Genomic DNA, 14,614 nt, shown 5'->3' on the forward strand with positions numbered 1-14,614 from the left:
TATTCCCTGGAACGCAGGCGGAGAGATACATGATTATATACACATGGAAAATCCTAGAGGGACTAGTACCGAACTTGCACACGAAAATCACCCACTACGAAAGCAAAAGACTTGGCAGACGATGCAACATCACCCCAATGAAAAGCAGGGGTGTCACTAGCACGTTAAAAGATAATACAATAAGTGTCAGGGGTCCGAGACTGTTCAACTGCCTCCCAGCACACATAAGGGGGATTACCAACAGACCCCTGGCAGTCTTCAAGCTGGCACTGGACAAGCACCTAAAGTCAGTTCCTGACCAGCCGGGCTGTGGCTCGTACGTTGGTTTGCGTGCAGCCAGCAGCAACAGCCTGGTTGATTAGGCTCTGATCCACCAGGAGGCCTGGTCATAGACCGGGCCGCGGGGGCGTTGACCCCCGGAACTCTCTCCAGGTAAACTCCAGGTAAACTGTTACTACAACTTGCATCACTGCTACTACCACTAGTATTACACCTCACTCCATGTATTGTTTGTAACGGCTTGACAAAGTTCCTGGAGAGCGAAACGTTGCCACATAATGTCACAGTAGTTGCACTTGTGTCCTTGTACTTTACAAAGAGTCAATTATTGAAAGCTGAATTATAATTACACGTAATGAGAATAAGAATATATTGCTTTTCATACGTTTGTGGTTGTAAGAGTTCTTAGCATATTTAACACATATGTCACTACATTTATCATATTTGATTGCTGCTAGGAACTGTATGACCCCTACGAATTTAGCGTTCTCAATGAATGAAATGTTAATTGTAAGTTAAACTTGGCGCTTTCCTCATATTGATCGAGAAACAACGTTCATCTGGCAGCGTAGCATCCGTGTGAGTGATGTACGATGCTTCACTCACTCTACCAACACAGTTATAAGTCTAAGTTTAAAAGTACAACCATTAATATAGAATACAGAGTATATGCAATATCTCACGCACTAAAAATATTTCATATAATTAAAATTAAAAAAAAAAATCATTGTTACAATTATATGTATTATCATACATCAGACAAGCCAAATTTAGTCAAATTAAAACACAAATAACCATGAAAACTTCCTCTTGAAAAACAACTTAAATACTTACGCATTCATGGATATAATATAAGCAGTTGTGAAATGCAAAAAAGATGAGAGTGATATAACAGTGATTATTTTTGTACGTTTTTTGGAACAAAGTTTGGGTTTTGTGTTGAGTTGGTTGTGGCATTTTGTTTACATGGTGATGGTGGAGGTGAGGTCGTCTGCACCACCATCACCACCACACTACACTACACCACAACACCACACAGGTATGACACTAATTCCTCTCTCTCAACATGCATGCATTACCTGCCTTTTATTCCAATTCCTTGAGATTCTCTTGAGAAAGCGCGTCAGTAATGCGCCAGGAGGAGGGACGAGATGTGGGCGGGTGTCTGCCAGCAACTAAAAACTGAACAAGGGTTTAATTGCTGGGGTTTTTGCTACGTTGGTGGCTAGTTGAACGATCGTTATTACTGTATTCACGTATGGTTTTTTTATTAGAAATTGTGTTGTATATCGCTGGCAATCCTGAGTAGTTTTGGTTCCTGATTCACGAAAGATGTTAAAGTTCACCTCAGTTAAGTTTGTGATTTATTTTTTATATCTCGAAAAGGAAAGCCATTGAAATATTGTATAGCTTATTTTATGTTGGTACTTGACGAGGTAAATATACAAGGGGAGAAAGAAGAAAACTTATGATCATTGTAATAAAAAAATATGAAAATAACAATGTTTATTTCCTTGTAAAATAATGTGTGGTTTACATATTATAAAATACATTATAAAATATTAATTACAGAGAAGGCCACTAGCATTCCTAGGTATTTCAGGCAAACTAATACTAATTTTTACAGAATTTTTACAGAACACAGAGAGTAGTCGTCAACAGAGTAAAGTCCGAGGCAGCTACGGTGAAAAGCTCTGTTCCACAAGGCACAGTACTCGCTCCCATCTTGTTCCGCATCCTCATATCCGACATAGACAAGGATGTCAGCCACAGCACCGTGTCTTCCTTTGCAGATGACACCCGAATCTGCATGACAGTGTCTTCCATTGCAGACACTGCAAGGCTCCAGGCGGACATCAACCAAATCTTTCATTTGATTGCAGAAAACAATATGAAGTTCAACGATGAGAAATTTCAATTACTCCGATATGGTAAACACGAGGAAATTAAATCTTCATCAGAGTACAAAACAAATTCCGGCCACAAAATAGAGCGGAAAACCAACGTCAAAGACCTGGGAGTGATCATGTCAGAGGATCTCGCCTTAAAGGACCATAACATTGTATCAATCGCATCTGCTAGAAAAATGACAGGATGGATAATGAGAACCTTCAAAACTAGGGATGCCAAGCCCATGATGACACTCTTCAGGTCACTTGTTCTATCTAGGCTGGAATATTGCTGCACACTAACAGCACCTTTCAAGGCAGGTGAAATTGCTGACCTAGAAAATGTACAGAGAACCTTCATGGTGCGCAAAACAGAGATAAAACACCTCAATTACTGGGAGCGCTTGAAGTTCCTGAACCTGTATTCCCTGGAACGCAGGCGGGAGAGATACATAATTATATACACCTAGAAAATCCCATATAAGAGCGTTAGTAAAACTATACTCTCATACATTTCCCTCTTTGCCTCCAAGGACTAAGTTCTTTGTCTCCACTTAGGAGTCTGTGGAGACAAAGAACTTTGTCCTTGGAGGCAAAGAGGGGAATGTATGAGAGTATAGTTTTACCAACGCTCTTATATGGGTGTGAAGCATGGGTGATGAATGTTGCAGCGAGGAGGAGGCTGGAGGCAGTGGAGATGTCATGTCTGAGGGCAATGTGTGGTGTGAATATAATGCAGAGAATTCGTAGTTTGGAAGTTAGGAGGAGCTGCGGGATTACCAAAACTGTTGTCCAGAGGGCTGAGGAAGGGTTGTTGAGGTGGTTCGGACATGTAGAGAGAATGGAGCGAAACAGAATGACTTCAAGAGTGTATCAGTCTGTAGTGGAAGGAAGGCGGGGTAGGGGTCGGCCTAGGAAAGGTTGGAGAGAGGGGGTAAAGGAGGTTTTGTGTGCGAGGCGCTTGGACTTCCAGCAGGCATGCGTGAGCGTGTTTGATAGGAGTGAATGGAGACAAATGGTTTTTAATACTTGACGTGCTGTTGGAGTGTGAGCAAAGTAACATTTATAAAGGGGTTCAGGGAAACCGGCAGGCCGGACTTGAGTCCTGGAGATGGGAAGTACAGTGTCTGCACTCTGAAGGAGGGGTGTTAATGTTGCAGTTTAAAAACTGTAGTGTAAAGCACCCTTCTGGCAAGACAGTGATGGAGTGAATGATGGTGAAAGTTTTTCTTTTTCGGGCCACCCTGCCTTGGTGGGAATTGGCCAGTGTGATAAAAAAAAAAAAAAAAAAAAAAAAATCCTAGAGGGACTAGTACCGAACTTGCACACAAAAATCACTCACAACGAAAGCAAAAGACTCAGCAGACGATGCAACATCCCCCAATGAAAAGCAGGGGTGTCATTAGCACGTTAAGAGACAATACAATAAGTGTCAGGGGCCCGAGACTGTTCAACTGCCTCCCAGCATACATAAGGGGGATTACCAATAGACCCCTGGCTGTCTTCAAGCTGGCACTGGACAAGCACCTAAAGTCGGTACCTGACCAGCCGGGCTGTGGCTCGTACGTTGGTTTGCGTGCAGCCAGCAGTAACAGCCTGGTCTCAGTAGTACCAGTTACCTGTAACCAGTTTCAAGCTTCCTGGCTGAGTTCGTGTGCTAATTGCTTCAATCTCTGAGGGGTTGACCCGGATTTTGCAATTAAGCCAGTCAGTAAGCCAGAGTGTGGGCATGACACTGGTTGATCAGGCTCTGATCCACCAGGAGGCCTGGTCACAGACAGGGCCACCGGGGCGTTGACCCCCGGAACTCTCTCCAGGTAAACTCCAGGTAAATATTGATGTATCTAATAACATACATTATTAGATACATAATTAGATTTATAATAGTGAGGTAGTATAAACATATAAGAATGTTACAAATGGTAAATTAAGTAATGGGATTGGATTTGTCTTGGCATGATACACTGTTTTTATTAAAGCTCATGTGTGTGATGAATAGTTTTGAAAACCAACTAGTGATCAAAGAAACTAATTTCTGCAGACGCAAGTGCCTTGAATCTTCACTAATAGCTGTTTCCAATACAATTAAAACAAAGGCAGCTTCACCATCTCTGAAGTCTTAGCAAGAATCCTCCTAAAAACAGTAAATCCTGCCATCACATAGTCTCTCCTGTTAATACTACACAGCACATTACAGAGAATGAACTTTGAAACAGGCCTTCTTTATCCAGCCTCCAATAGAAATATTTGTCTAACCAATTTTTATGTTTCCCAAGTAATAGCTTTTATATCGTTTACTCATGTGCAAGTTAATTGTTCTACATATTGTATTACTTCTACTACTACTACTACCACTAGTATTGCACCGCACTCTGAGCCTATATATACCCTCTGTGTCCATGTATTGTTTGTAACAGCTTGATAAAGCTCCTGGAGAGCGAAATGTTGCCACAATAAAATGTCACATTAGTTGCACTTGTGTCCTTTTACTTTACATATTGTCGGTAATTCTACCAACTTTATTACAGTATCATACATATTGTAGAATCACTGAATCACTGAAGAATGCTGTCATGTTTCTTGCCTTCTTTATCAAAGGGCTGGCACTCTGGACTTTCTTTGGCCCCATGGTGGCTTATTTAGCAGTCACAAGCACAAAAAACAATGGATTATTACGAAATGTTTCGGATGAATGCACGGAGTAATGTTTACTCAATGAGTAACAAAGGCAGACTGAGTCACAAACATATGAGCAGATGCATCTGATACGTATGATTTCCGGATGGAGGTACTAAATCCGGACCAAAATTTCACCTAAAAAAGTGTTCTAAATCCGAATTGTACAATATGTGGACCATACGAAATCCAGAGTTCCACTGTACTTCAATTTTTGTAGAGGTTTAGCAGGACACGAGGTATGTTATAGAGATTTTTGTGTCTGGTATTGTGTCTATGGGTCCTGTTGCAACTATCAAGAAAGTGTTTTAGTTCAGGATTAATATTAGAATTTATGGTTCTGTAAATGTAGGTTGCACAGTAGGTGTGAATGTTCTGTACAGTGAGTAGGTTTAGGTGTTTGAAGAGGATGGGGGGCTGTCTAGCACTGGATTGTGAGATAATTCTTGCTGCAGCTTTCTATTGGGTTATTATTGGCTTTAGGTGAGTTGCTGCTGTTGATCCCCAGGTAGGGATAGATGACTGAATAGTGTGAGTAGGGCTGATTGTGGTACATAGTAACATATCTTAGAGAGGATCCCAACTGTTCTGGATACTTTTTTGTTATTTGTTGGATACAGGTGTTGAATTTCAGATTGCTGTCAAGGTGCAGTCCCAGGAATTTACCCTCATTACATTTAGCAATAAGAGTGTTGTCAATTGTTATGTTCAGCTGGGCAACACCTGTTATGTTCATAAATATAATGTAGAAGGTTTTGTCAATATAATGAACATTGTGGCAGTCCTGCTGGTCCATGCTAGGTATGTCCAACTCTGACCCATTCATGAACCCATCCAGCCTATATTTAAAACTACTAAAAGTTCTTACCTCAGTTATTATACCTGTGAGTTTGTTCCACTCTTCTGCAACTCTTGATGTAAGGTTCATTGGGTTTGGCTAGAACAGCATCATTGGTTTTGGTCAGTTTTTTTAGGTCATTTCATATCCCCTTTTATTTCATTAAATGTGCTGGCATAATATAATTGCTTAGATTTCCTTATGGAAATAAGTCACTTTGACTTTTCTGGGTTATCCTAGGTAATTTACACTATGATAATTGTACTTATGTATACCTGAACCTAAATAGACTTACTATAGTTTTTAGTCTTTTTTTTTTGGGGGGGGGGGGGGCCTGAGGATGCTGTTTGTTAGTCACGGGCTACTTAGTCTCTTGGCTGTGATCTGCTTCGTTTTAATAAGACTCTCTTGTAGACTTTGTATTTTTTTGTAGATAAATGCTGACCCATTTGTCAATTTCCCAATTGTTGGTAAACCTTCTGTGCCGGTCAATGTCACTTACTGTTGTAATGAAGTTATTTACTGATGTCTCATCATGGAGACAGAATGAGATGTTACCAGTTTCAAGTGGTAATTTACACGGTTACAAGGAAGGTAGGGTAATGATCAGTAGTATTGTCTGTAATTGTCTTCACTTTGAGAGGAACTATTATATTGGTTCATATATGGTCAAGTGAAGATGCATTTATATCAGATTCTTGTAGGCTTAATTTTATCTAATATTAGTAGGCAGTTGTACATATTGTTAAGGAAACTAGCTACTTCAGGGTCTTCAGCTTGGATAAGGGTTATATTGAAGTCTCCAGAAAGTAAGATAAAATAAGATTTGTTCAAATTTTTAACTCGGAGGGTTAGCCACCTAAGATAACCCAAGAGAGTCAGTGAGCCATTGGGGATTGTTGTCCTCCAGAATGTGACCCACACCAGTCAAATAACAGCCAGGTACCTACTTACTGCTAGGTGAACAGGGACAGCAGGTGTAAGGAAACATGCCTAATGTTTCCATCCATGCTGAGGATTGCACCAGGGACACTCAGTATCTGGTGGCACTCAGTGCATCATGGCAATATTAGTAAGAGATAACTTGTAGACTGCTCCAACTGTAGTTGTAGTTCTTTAATTTTTGGTTATAAAATTGGCAAAAAAATATTCACCTGGAGTACACGGCTGGTCACAGCCCGGGCCGCGGGGGCGTTGGCCCCTGAAACCCTCACCAGGTATACTCCAGGAATACCTAGAGTTCATTCCTGGCATATGTAGAGTTACTTCATATTAATTAATTAAAATAGTAGAATGCAGTACCTTCCCACATTTAATTAATCAGGCCTGTGGATGTGAATGGCTGTGTATGCAGGTAGAGCAAAGATGTCTTTTGTTATGTTTACCTGAAGTATACCTGGAAAGGGTTTCGGGAGTTAGTGCCCCTGCGGCTTGGTTTGAGACCAGGCCTTGTAGTGGATCAGGGTCTGATCAACCAGGCTGTTACTGCTGGCCACACGCAAACTGATGTACGAATGACAGCCCAGCTGGTCAGATACTGACTTTAGGTGCCTGTCCAGCACCTTCTTGAAGACAGTCAGGGGTCTAGTGGTAAGCCCCCTTATGTATGCTGGGAGGCAGTTGAACAGTCTTGGGCCCCTGACATTTATTAAGTTGTCTCTGTGTAATCGTGGCACCCCTGCTTTTCATTGGGGTAATGTTGCATCTCCTGCCGAGTCTTTTGCTTTCATAGGGAGTGATTTTTGTGTGGAAGTCTGGTACTAATCCCTCTAGAATTTTCCAATTGTATATTATCATGTATCTCTCTCACCTGCATTCCAGGGAATACAAATCAAGGTACTTCAACTGTTTCCAGTAATTTAACCCTTAACCCTTTCAGGGTTTCGGGCATACTAGTATGGCTTACGCACCAGTGTCCATGACGTACTAGTGCGCATAAATTCTAGCGCCTTCAAATCTAGTGAGAGAAAGCTGGTAGGCCTACATATGAAAGAATGGGTCTATGTGGTCAATGTGCGCAGTATAAAAAAATCCTGCAGCACACAGTGCGTAATGAGAAAAAAAAAACTGACCGTGTTTTTGGATTAAAACAGAGACTTTGCACTATATTTTTGTATGGTATTTATTGTTGTATTCTAGTTTTCCTTGTCTCATTGTATAGAATGGAAGACATATTACAGAAATTGAGATGATTTTGACTGGTTTTACAATGAAAAGTACCTTGAAATTGAGCTCAAAGTAGCAGAAATGTTCGATTTTTACCAAAGTTCAAAAGTAAACAAATCATGCTAAGCATCCAATACACATCAACTGGTGAGTCTAGTATTCTTTCACAAGTGCGCCAATATTATTTACACCATTTCTACACTAATGCAGTAGTCTGCATAACAGTAAATCTTATTTTTTTTGTGAGAATAAAAATTCAAAGTGGAAAGGAAAAAAAAATGTACGAGTGGCCTGGGGACGTGACTAATGAACAGAGGAAATGTTATTTTAGTGCCAGGAATGTCTTTCTTGTTTATTCTGGACCCTATTTGGAAATTGGCATCTTTTGAAATTTGTGTGAAATTGGCAAAATTGCTAAATTCTGACCACTGTATTGGATAGTTGAAATCGGTAAATTGGTGGTTTCTTGTACTCATTCGATAGAAAAAATGGAGTTCTAGCGAAATAGTTATGATTTTTGTTGACTAGTACATTGACTGTACATTGCAGTCACTTGTTTGCACAGAACTGCTAAATGCCTCAAATGATGTAGTGGAAGTTTTAGCAGTAAAGGTCGAGAACCAAAACCTAGTCATTGTGGTAGTCTACAAGCCTCCGGATGCAACATCCCAGCAATTCCAGGAACAGCTGTTAAAAATTGACCACTGTTTGGAAAATCTTCCAGCTCCTGCACCCAACATCTTGCTCCTGGGGGATTTCAACTTAAGGCACCTAAAATGGAGGAATATAGCAAATAATATTGTTGCAGTAATAACACCAGGAGGCAGCTCTGATGAAAACTCACATTCGCACGAGCTTTTAAATCTCTGCACAAAATTCAATTTAAACCAGAAAATAATAGAGCCTACTAGACTGGAGAATACACTAGACCTCATCTTCACTAACAATGATGATCTGATAAGAAATGTCACCATATCAAAAACAATATACTCATATCACAACATAATTGAGGTTCAGACATGTATGCGTGGAGCCCCAGACCGACATAATGAGACTAGTCACAAGGGAGCATTCACCAAATTCAACTTCAATAACAAGAACATAAAGTGGGACCAAGTAAACCAAGTCCTAACCGATATAAGCTGGGAAGATATACTAAGCAACACAGAACCCAACGTATGCCTAGAACAGATTAACTTGGTGGCACTCGATGTATGCACAAGGCTTATTCCTCTAAGACAGTGGTTCCCAAACGTTTTCAGCTTGTTACCCAATTTAACATGCCACATAAAGCATGTTACCCCTTTCATAAAATGTTGTTATTATTGATATACATGGCTAAACGTGAACGTATACAGCCTCGCATACTCTGCTAATCCTAGCAAAACCATTGAAGACGTAAGAACCACACATACATTATATATAAAATTAATAATAGCTACAAATTCACAGTAACTGTGGGTAAATACTAACTATATACTGCACAGGGCAGTACACATACATACCAGCTTATGTCTACCTCGGCTGATGCTCACAGATAAACTGACAGTGTGAAATAGAGGCAGCCTCAGGAAGTGAGTGAGGCGTACTGGACAGGTCGATCTGGGCTACTGAGTGACTTTTGTCCTGAAGCATACTTGTCAAAATACTTTTGGGTTTCCACACACTTAGCTATATATTTCTTCTTTTCTAATACTGTATATTAGTTTTTGATGTTTATTGTTATTTGGTTTAACTTTATTACTTACTTATAATAGGTTTACTTTACAACTTTATATACTAAGACAAAGTTAAAAATAATCCTCATACCGGGTACCGCATTGTTTTCTTGATTTTCAGAATTCATAACTTTTTTTCTGTCACCCCTCCATTACCCCCCAAAAATGGTTAAATTACCCCCAGGGGGTAATTTACCCCCAGTTTGGGAACCACTGCTCTAAGAAAAAGGAGGAGTAGATGTAAAATAGAAAGAGACAGGCGCTCCCTTTACAGGCGACGGAAAAGAATAACAGAGCGGCTAAAAGAGGTCAATATATCTGAAATGCGTAGGGAGTCACTGGTCAGAAAAATAGCAAGCATCGAACTCAAGCTTAAGGAATCTTATAGGAGTCAGGAATCGCGGGAAGAACTAAAAGCCATAAATGAAATCGAAAGAAACCCAAAGTATTTCTTCTCCTATGCCAAATCAAAGTCGAGAACAGCATCCAGTATTGGGCCCCTACTTAAACAAGATGGGCCCTACACAGATGACAGCAAGGAAATGAGTGAGCTACTCAAGTCCCAATATGACTCAGTTTTTAGCAAGCCGCTAACCAGACTGAGAGTCGAAGATGAAAACAAATTTTTTATGAGAGAGCCACAAAATTTGGTTAACACAAGCCTATCCGATGTTATCCTGACGCCAAATGACTTCGAACAGGCGATAAATGACATGCCCATGCACTCTGCCCCAGGGCCAGACTCATGGAACTCCGTGTTCATCAAGAACTGCAAGAAGCCCCTATCACGAGCCTTTTCCATCCTATGGAGAGGGAGCATGGACACGGGGGTCGTCCCACAGTTACTGAAAACAACAGACATAGCCCCACTCCACAAAGGGGGCAGTAAAGCAACAGCAAAGAACTACAGACCGATAGCACTAACATCCCATATCATAAAAATCTTTGAAAGGGTCCTAAGAAGCAAGATCACCACCCATCTAGAAACCCATCAGTTACACAACCCAGGGCAACATGGGTTTAGAACAGGTTGCTCCTGTCTGTCTCAACTATTGGATCACTACGACAAGGTCCTAAATGCACTAGAAGATAAAAAGAATGCAGATGTAATATATACAGACTTTGCGAAAGCCTTCGACAAGTGTGACCATGGCGTAATAGCGCACAAAATGCGTGCTAAAGGGATAACAGGAAAAGTCGGTCGATGGATCTATAATTTCCTCACTAACAGAACACAGAGAGTAGTCGTCAACAGAGTAAAGTCCGAGGCAGCTACTGTGAAAAGCTCTGTTCCACAAGGCACAGTACTCGCTCCCATCTTGTTCCTCATACTCATATCCGACATAGACAAGGATGTCAGCCACAGCACCGTGTCTTCCTTTGCAGATGACACCCGAATCTGCATGACAGTGTCTTCCATTGCAGACACTGCAAGGCTCCAGGCGGACATCAACCGAATCTTTCAGTGGGCTGCAGAAAACAATATGAAGTTCAACGATGAGAAATTTCAATTACTCAGATATGGTAAACACGAGGAAATTAAATCTTCATCAGAGTACAAAACAAATTCTGGCCACAAAATAGAGCGAAACACCAACGTCAAAGACCTGGGAGTGATCATGTCGGAGGATCTCACCTTCAAGGACCATAACATTGTATCAATCGCATCTGCTAGAAAAATGACAGGATGGATAATGAGAACCTTCAAAACTAGGGAGGCCAAGCCCATGATGACACTCTTCAGGTCACTTGTTCTATCTAGGCTGGAATATTGCTGCACACTAACAGCACCTTTCAAGGCAGGTGAAATTGCTGACCTAGAAAATGTACAGAGAACCTTCACGGCGCGCATAACGGAGATAAAACGCCTCAATTACTGGGAGTGCTTGAGGTTCCTGAACCTGTATTCCCTGGAACGCAGGTGGGAGAGATACATGATTATATACACCTGGAAAATCCTAGAGGGACTAGTACCGAACTTGCACACGAAAATCACTCACTACGAAAGCAAAAGACTTGGCAGACGATGCAACATCCCCCCAATGAAAAGCAGGGGTGTCACTAGCATGTTAAGAGACCATACAATAAGTGTCAGGGGCCTGAGACTGTTCAACTGCCTCCCAGCATACATAAGGGGGATTACCAACAGACCCCTGGCAGTCTTCAAGCTGGCACTGGATAAGCACCTAAAGTCGGTTCCTGACCAGCCGGGCTGTGGCTCGTACGTTGGTTTGCATGCAGCCAGCAGCAACAGCCTGGTTGATCAGGCTCTGATCCACCAGGAGGCCTGGTCACAGACCGGGCCGCGGGGGCGTTGACCCCCGGAACTCTCTCCAGGTAATACTCCAGGTACATTGGAATTGGCCGAAAATAGGGCTGAAAGTGGGCAAAATCGCCATGCATAAACATTGTCGAGATCACTAACTTCGCTAGAGCATAATTCCATACGTTTTCCATCAAATTTCATACTTTTGGTGTCATTATGATCGGGACAAGATTCTCTGTCTTTTCATGAGAAAAAATCATTTTTTTTTTTTGAAATTTGGGGGACCCTGAGAAGAAGTCTCCGAGAGGACCTCTGGACCCTGAAAGGGTTAAGCTGCCCAAACATAGATCTATGCTCATTTGATTTTCCCTATTTGAAAGCATGTAAAAAAACGTAGATCTACGTTCGGAGCCCCCCACATGTGGACGTAGATCTACGTTTGGACAGTTTAAGGGTTAAGTGCCTTATCATAATTGTGTGCAGTGAAAGCTCTTTGTATACTCTCCAGGTCAGCAATTTTGCCTGTCTTGAAGGGGCAGTTAGTGTACAGCAGTATTCTAGCCTAGAGTGAACAAGCGGTTTGAAGAAAACACATTTTCATTCAGCAAAGATCACCCTTGACGAAATTATTTACAAACATTCTCTCTCAGTCCACAGCAGGATTCGAACCTGCAAATTGAGCTAGGTTTCCTTAAGAAAATTAAAAGCCTTTAGCATTTAAAGATTCTAGAAATGCTATAAAGTCATCATAGTGTTTACTCAGGGATGCATCACTGTAATTAAATATTGATATATTCTTGTTATTGCTGAGAATAGTTTATGCTTGATTTTTCTGTGTAATAAAAATGGTTATTATGGTTTTAACCCTTTCAGGGTCCAAGGCCCAAATCTGGAGTCACGCACCAGTGTCCAAGAATTTTCAAAAAAAAAATTTGTTATTTTTTCTTATGAAATCGTAGAGAATCTTTTTGTGAAGGTAATAAAACAAAAAGTACGAAATTTGGTGGAAAATTGACGAAATTATGCTCTCGCGAATTTTGATGTGTCAGCGATATTTACGAATCGGCGATTTTGCCGACTTTGACTCCCATTTTAGGCCAATTACATTATTCCAATCAACCAAATTCTTAGCTATTTCACTAGTATTACTTCTATTCTATCGATTGAGCACAAGAAATCGCCAAGTCAACTGTTTCAACTACAAAATAAAGTGATCAGAAATTGTTAATTTGGCCAATTTAACACAAAGTTCAAAATATTCCAATTTCAAAATAGGGTCCAGAATGAACAATGTAGGCATTCCTGGCACTAAACTAACATTTCCTCTGTTCATTAGTTATGTTTTGAGGCTTTACAAATAAATTCCATTTTGATTTTTTATTCACATAATGAATTTTTATTCACACCAAAAAATAGAAGATTTACTGTTATGCAATACTGTAATAATTGTATAAATATCACCATATTTGTGAATGTATATTAGACCCACCAGCTGATGTGTATTAGACGTGTGAGGTCGTTTGTTTACTCTTGAACATCGGCAAAAATTTAACATTTCTGCTACTTTGAGCTCAGTTTCAAGCCATTTCCAGTGCTAAAACCAATCAAAGTCATCTCTATTTCTGTAATATGTCTTCCATTCTATCAAATGAGACCAAGATATCGCAAATACAACTATAAAAAACATACGAAAAAACACTGCAAAGTTGCTGTTTTAATCGAAAAATCATGATTTAATTTTTTTTCTCTCATTATACACAGTGTGCTGCAGGATCTGTTTTATGTGGTGCACACATACCACATAGATGTATTCTCTCATATCTAGGCCCAAATGTACCACTCACAGTTTATCAGAGTGAGCTGAGCTCATGGCGTAGATCTACGGTTTGGACCCTGAACGTAAAGCCGTAGATCTACGGGACGGACCCTGAAAGGGTTAAGAATATTGCTTATCTTTGTAATAAGAAAGTAAATTTAAATCATTCAGTATCTGCATTCATGGGCTATGAAGTAGGATATGTACAGGAAGAAGGATGGAGTAAAGTACTAGTAATATGACATTGAGTGGATGTCTAGGGCAATTAGTATAAATTGCTGGTTAGATAGGTACTGCAAGGAACTTCCAGTCCCATTCATTGATAACCGGGACAAATTCTACGGCAAACATGATATGTATGCAAGGGATGGGGTTCATCTCTCTGGGGCTGGAGTGGTTACATTAGCCAATTCAATTGAGGGGATAATTTATTTATTTATTTATTTATTTATTAATTTGAACATGATTCATAGAAGTAAAAGGAATTACAGTGGTTAAGTGTAACATGCCAAAGCCCCTTGTATGCAGAGCATTATGGTCAGGCTTAAAATTAACTTAAGATTAACTAAGCAATGATATATTCAGTGGTAAACATTGTTGTAAACAGTTAACAGTTAAGCACAAATGAGTATTTCAAAGACAGGTCGTATGGTCTTTTACTGTGTTGCTGTGCATTCAGTAGAATGGAGAATTCTGTTAGGCAATGTAATTAAAAATAACAAAGTTTCATTGGGCCACAGATGACTTGTCTAAGACTTTAAACTGATAGATTATAGTGTGACTTTGTAAATGGTCCAAGTCGGACTGAAATGTCGTCATAAGCTTCTCTCTTCTATGTGCGGGTTTTTTGTGTATTGTTCCAGTCACGGTATTGTGCCTTTTTTTGTTATTTATAGAGTATGGGTGTTTGTGGGAAACAATCAGGCTGCAGTATTATTGTTGGAAACAACAGATATTACCAGGATA

The 14,614-nt window shown here is 40.3% G+C and overlaps 1 protein-coding gene across 2 annotated transcripts in view; it reads left to right on the forward strand.

Annotated features, from left to right (window-relative positions):
- Positions 1-1,237: 1,237 nt before the first annotated feature.
- LOC128692658 (zinc finger protein ZFP2) overlaps positions 1,238-14,614 on the forward strand; it is a 39,005-nt gene continuing 25,628 nt past the window's right edge. For both annotated transcript variants that reach the window (XM_070080004.1, XM_053781921.2), the window contains exon 1: positions 1,238-1,318. In XM_070080004.1, the coding sequence (XP_069936105.1) occupies positions 1,246-1,318 (73 nt within the window). In that variant the 5' untranslated portion in view covers positions 1,238-1,245. The remainder of the gene's footprint in view (positions 1,319-14,614) is intronic.

This window comes from Cherax quadricarinatus, chromosome 6, assembly GCF_038502225.1.
Source record: "Cherax quadricarinatus isolate ZL_2023a chromosome 6, ASM3850222v1, whole genome shotgun sequence".
Classification (NCBI taxonomy): domain Eukaryota; kingdom Metazoa; phylum Arthropoda; class Malacostraca; order Decapoda; family Parastacidae; genus Cherax; species Cherax quadricarinatus.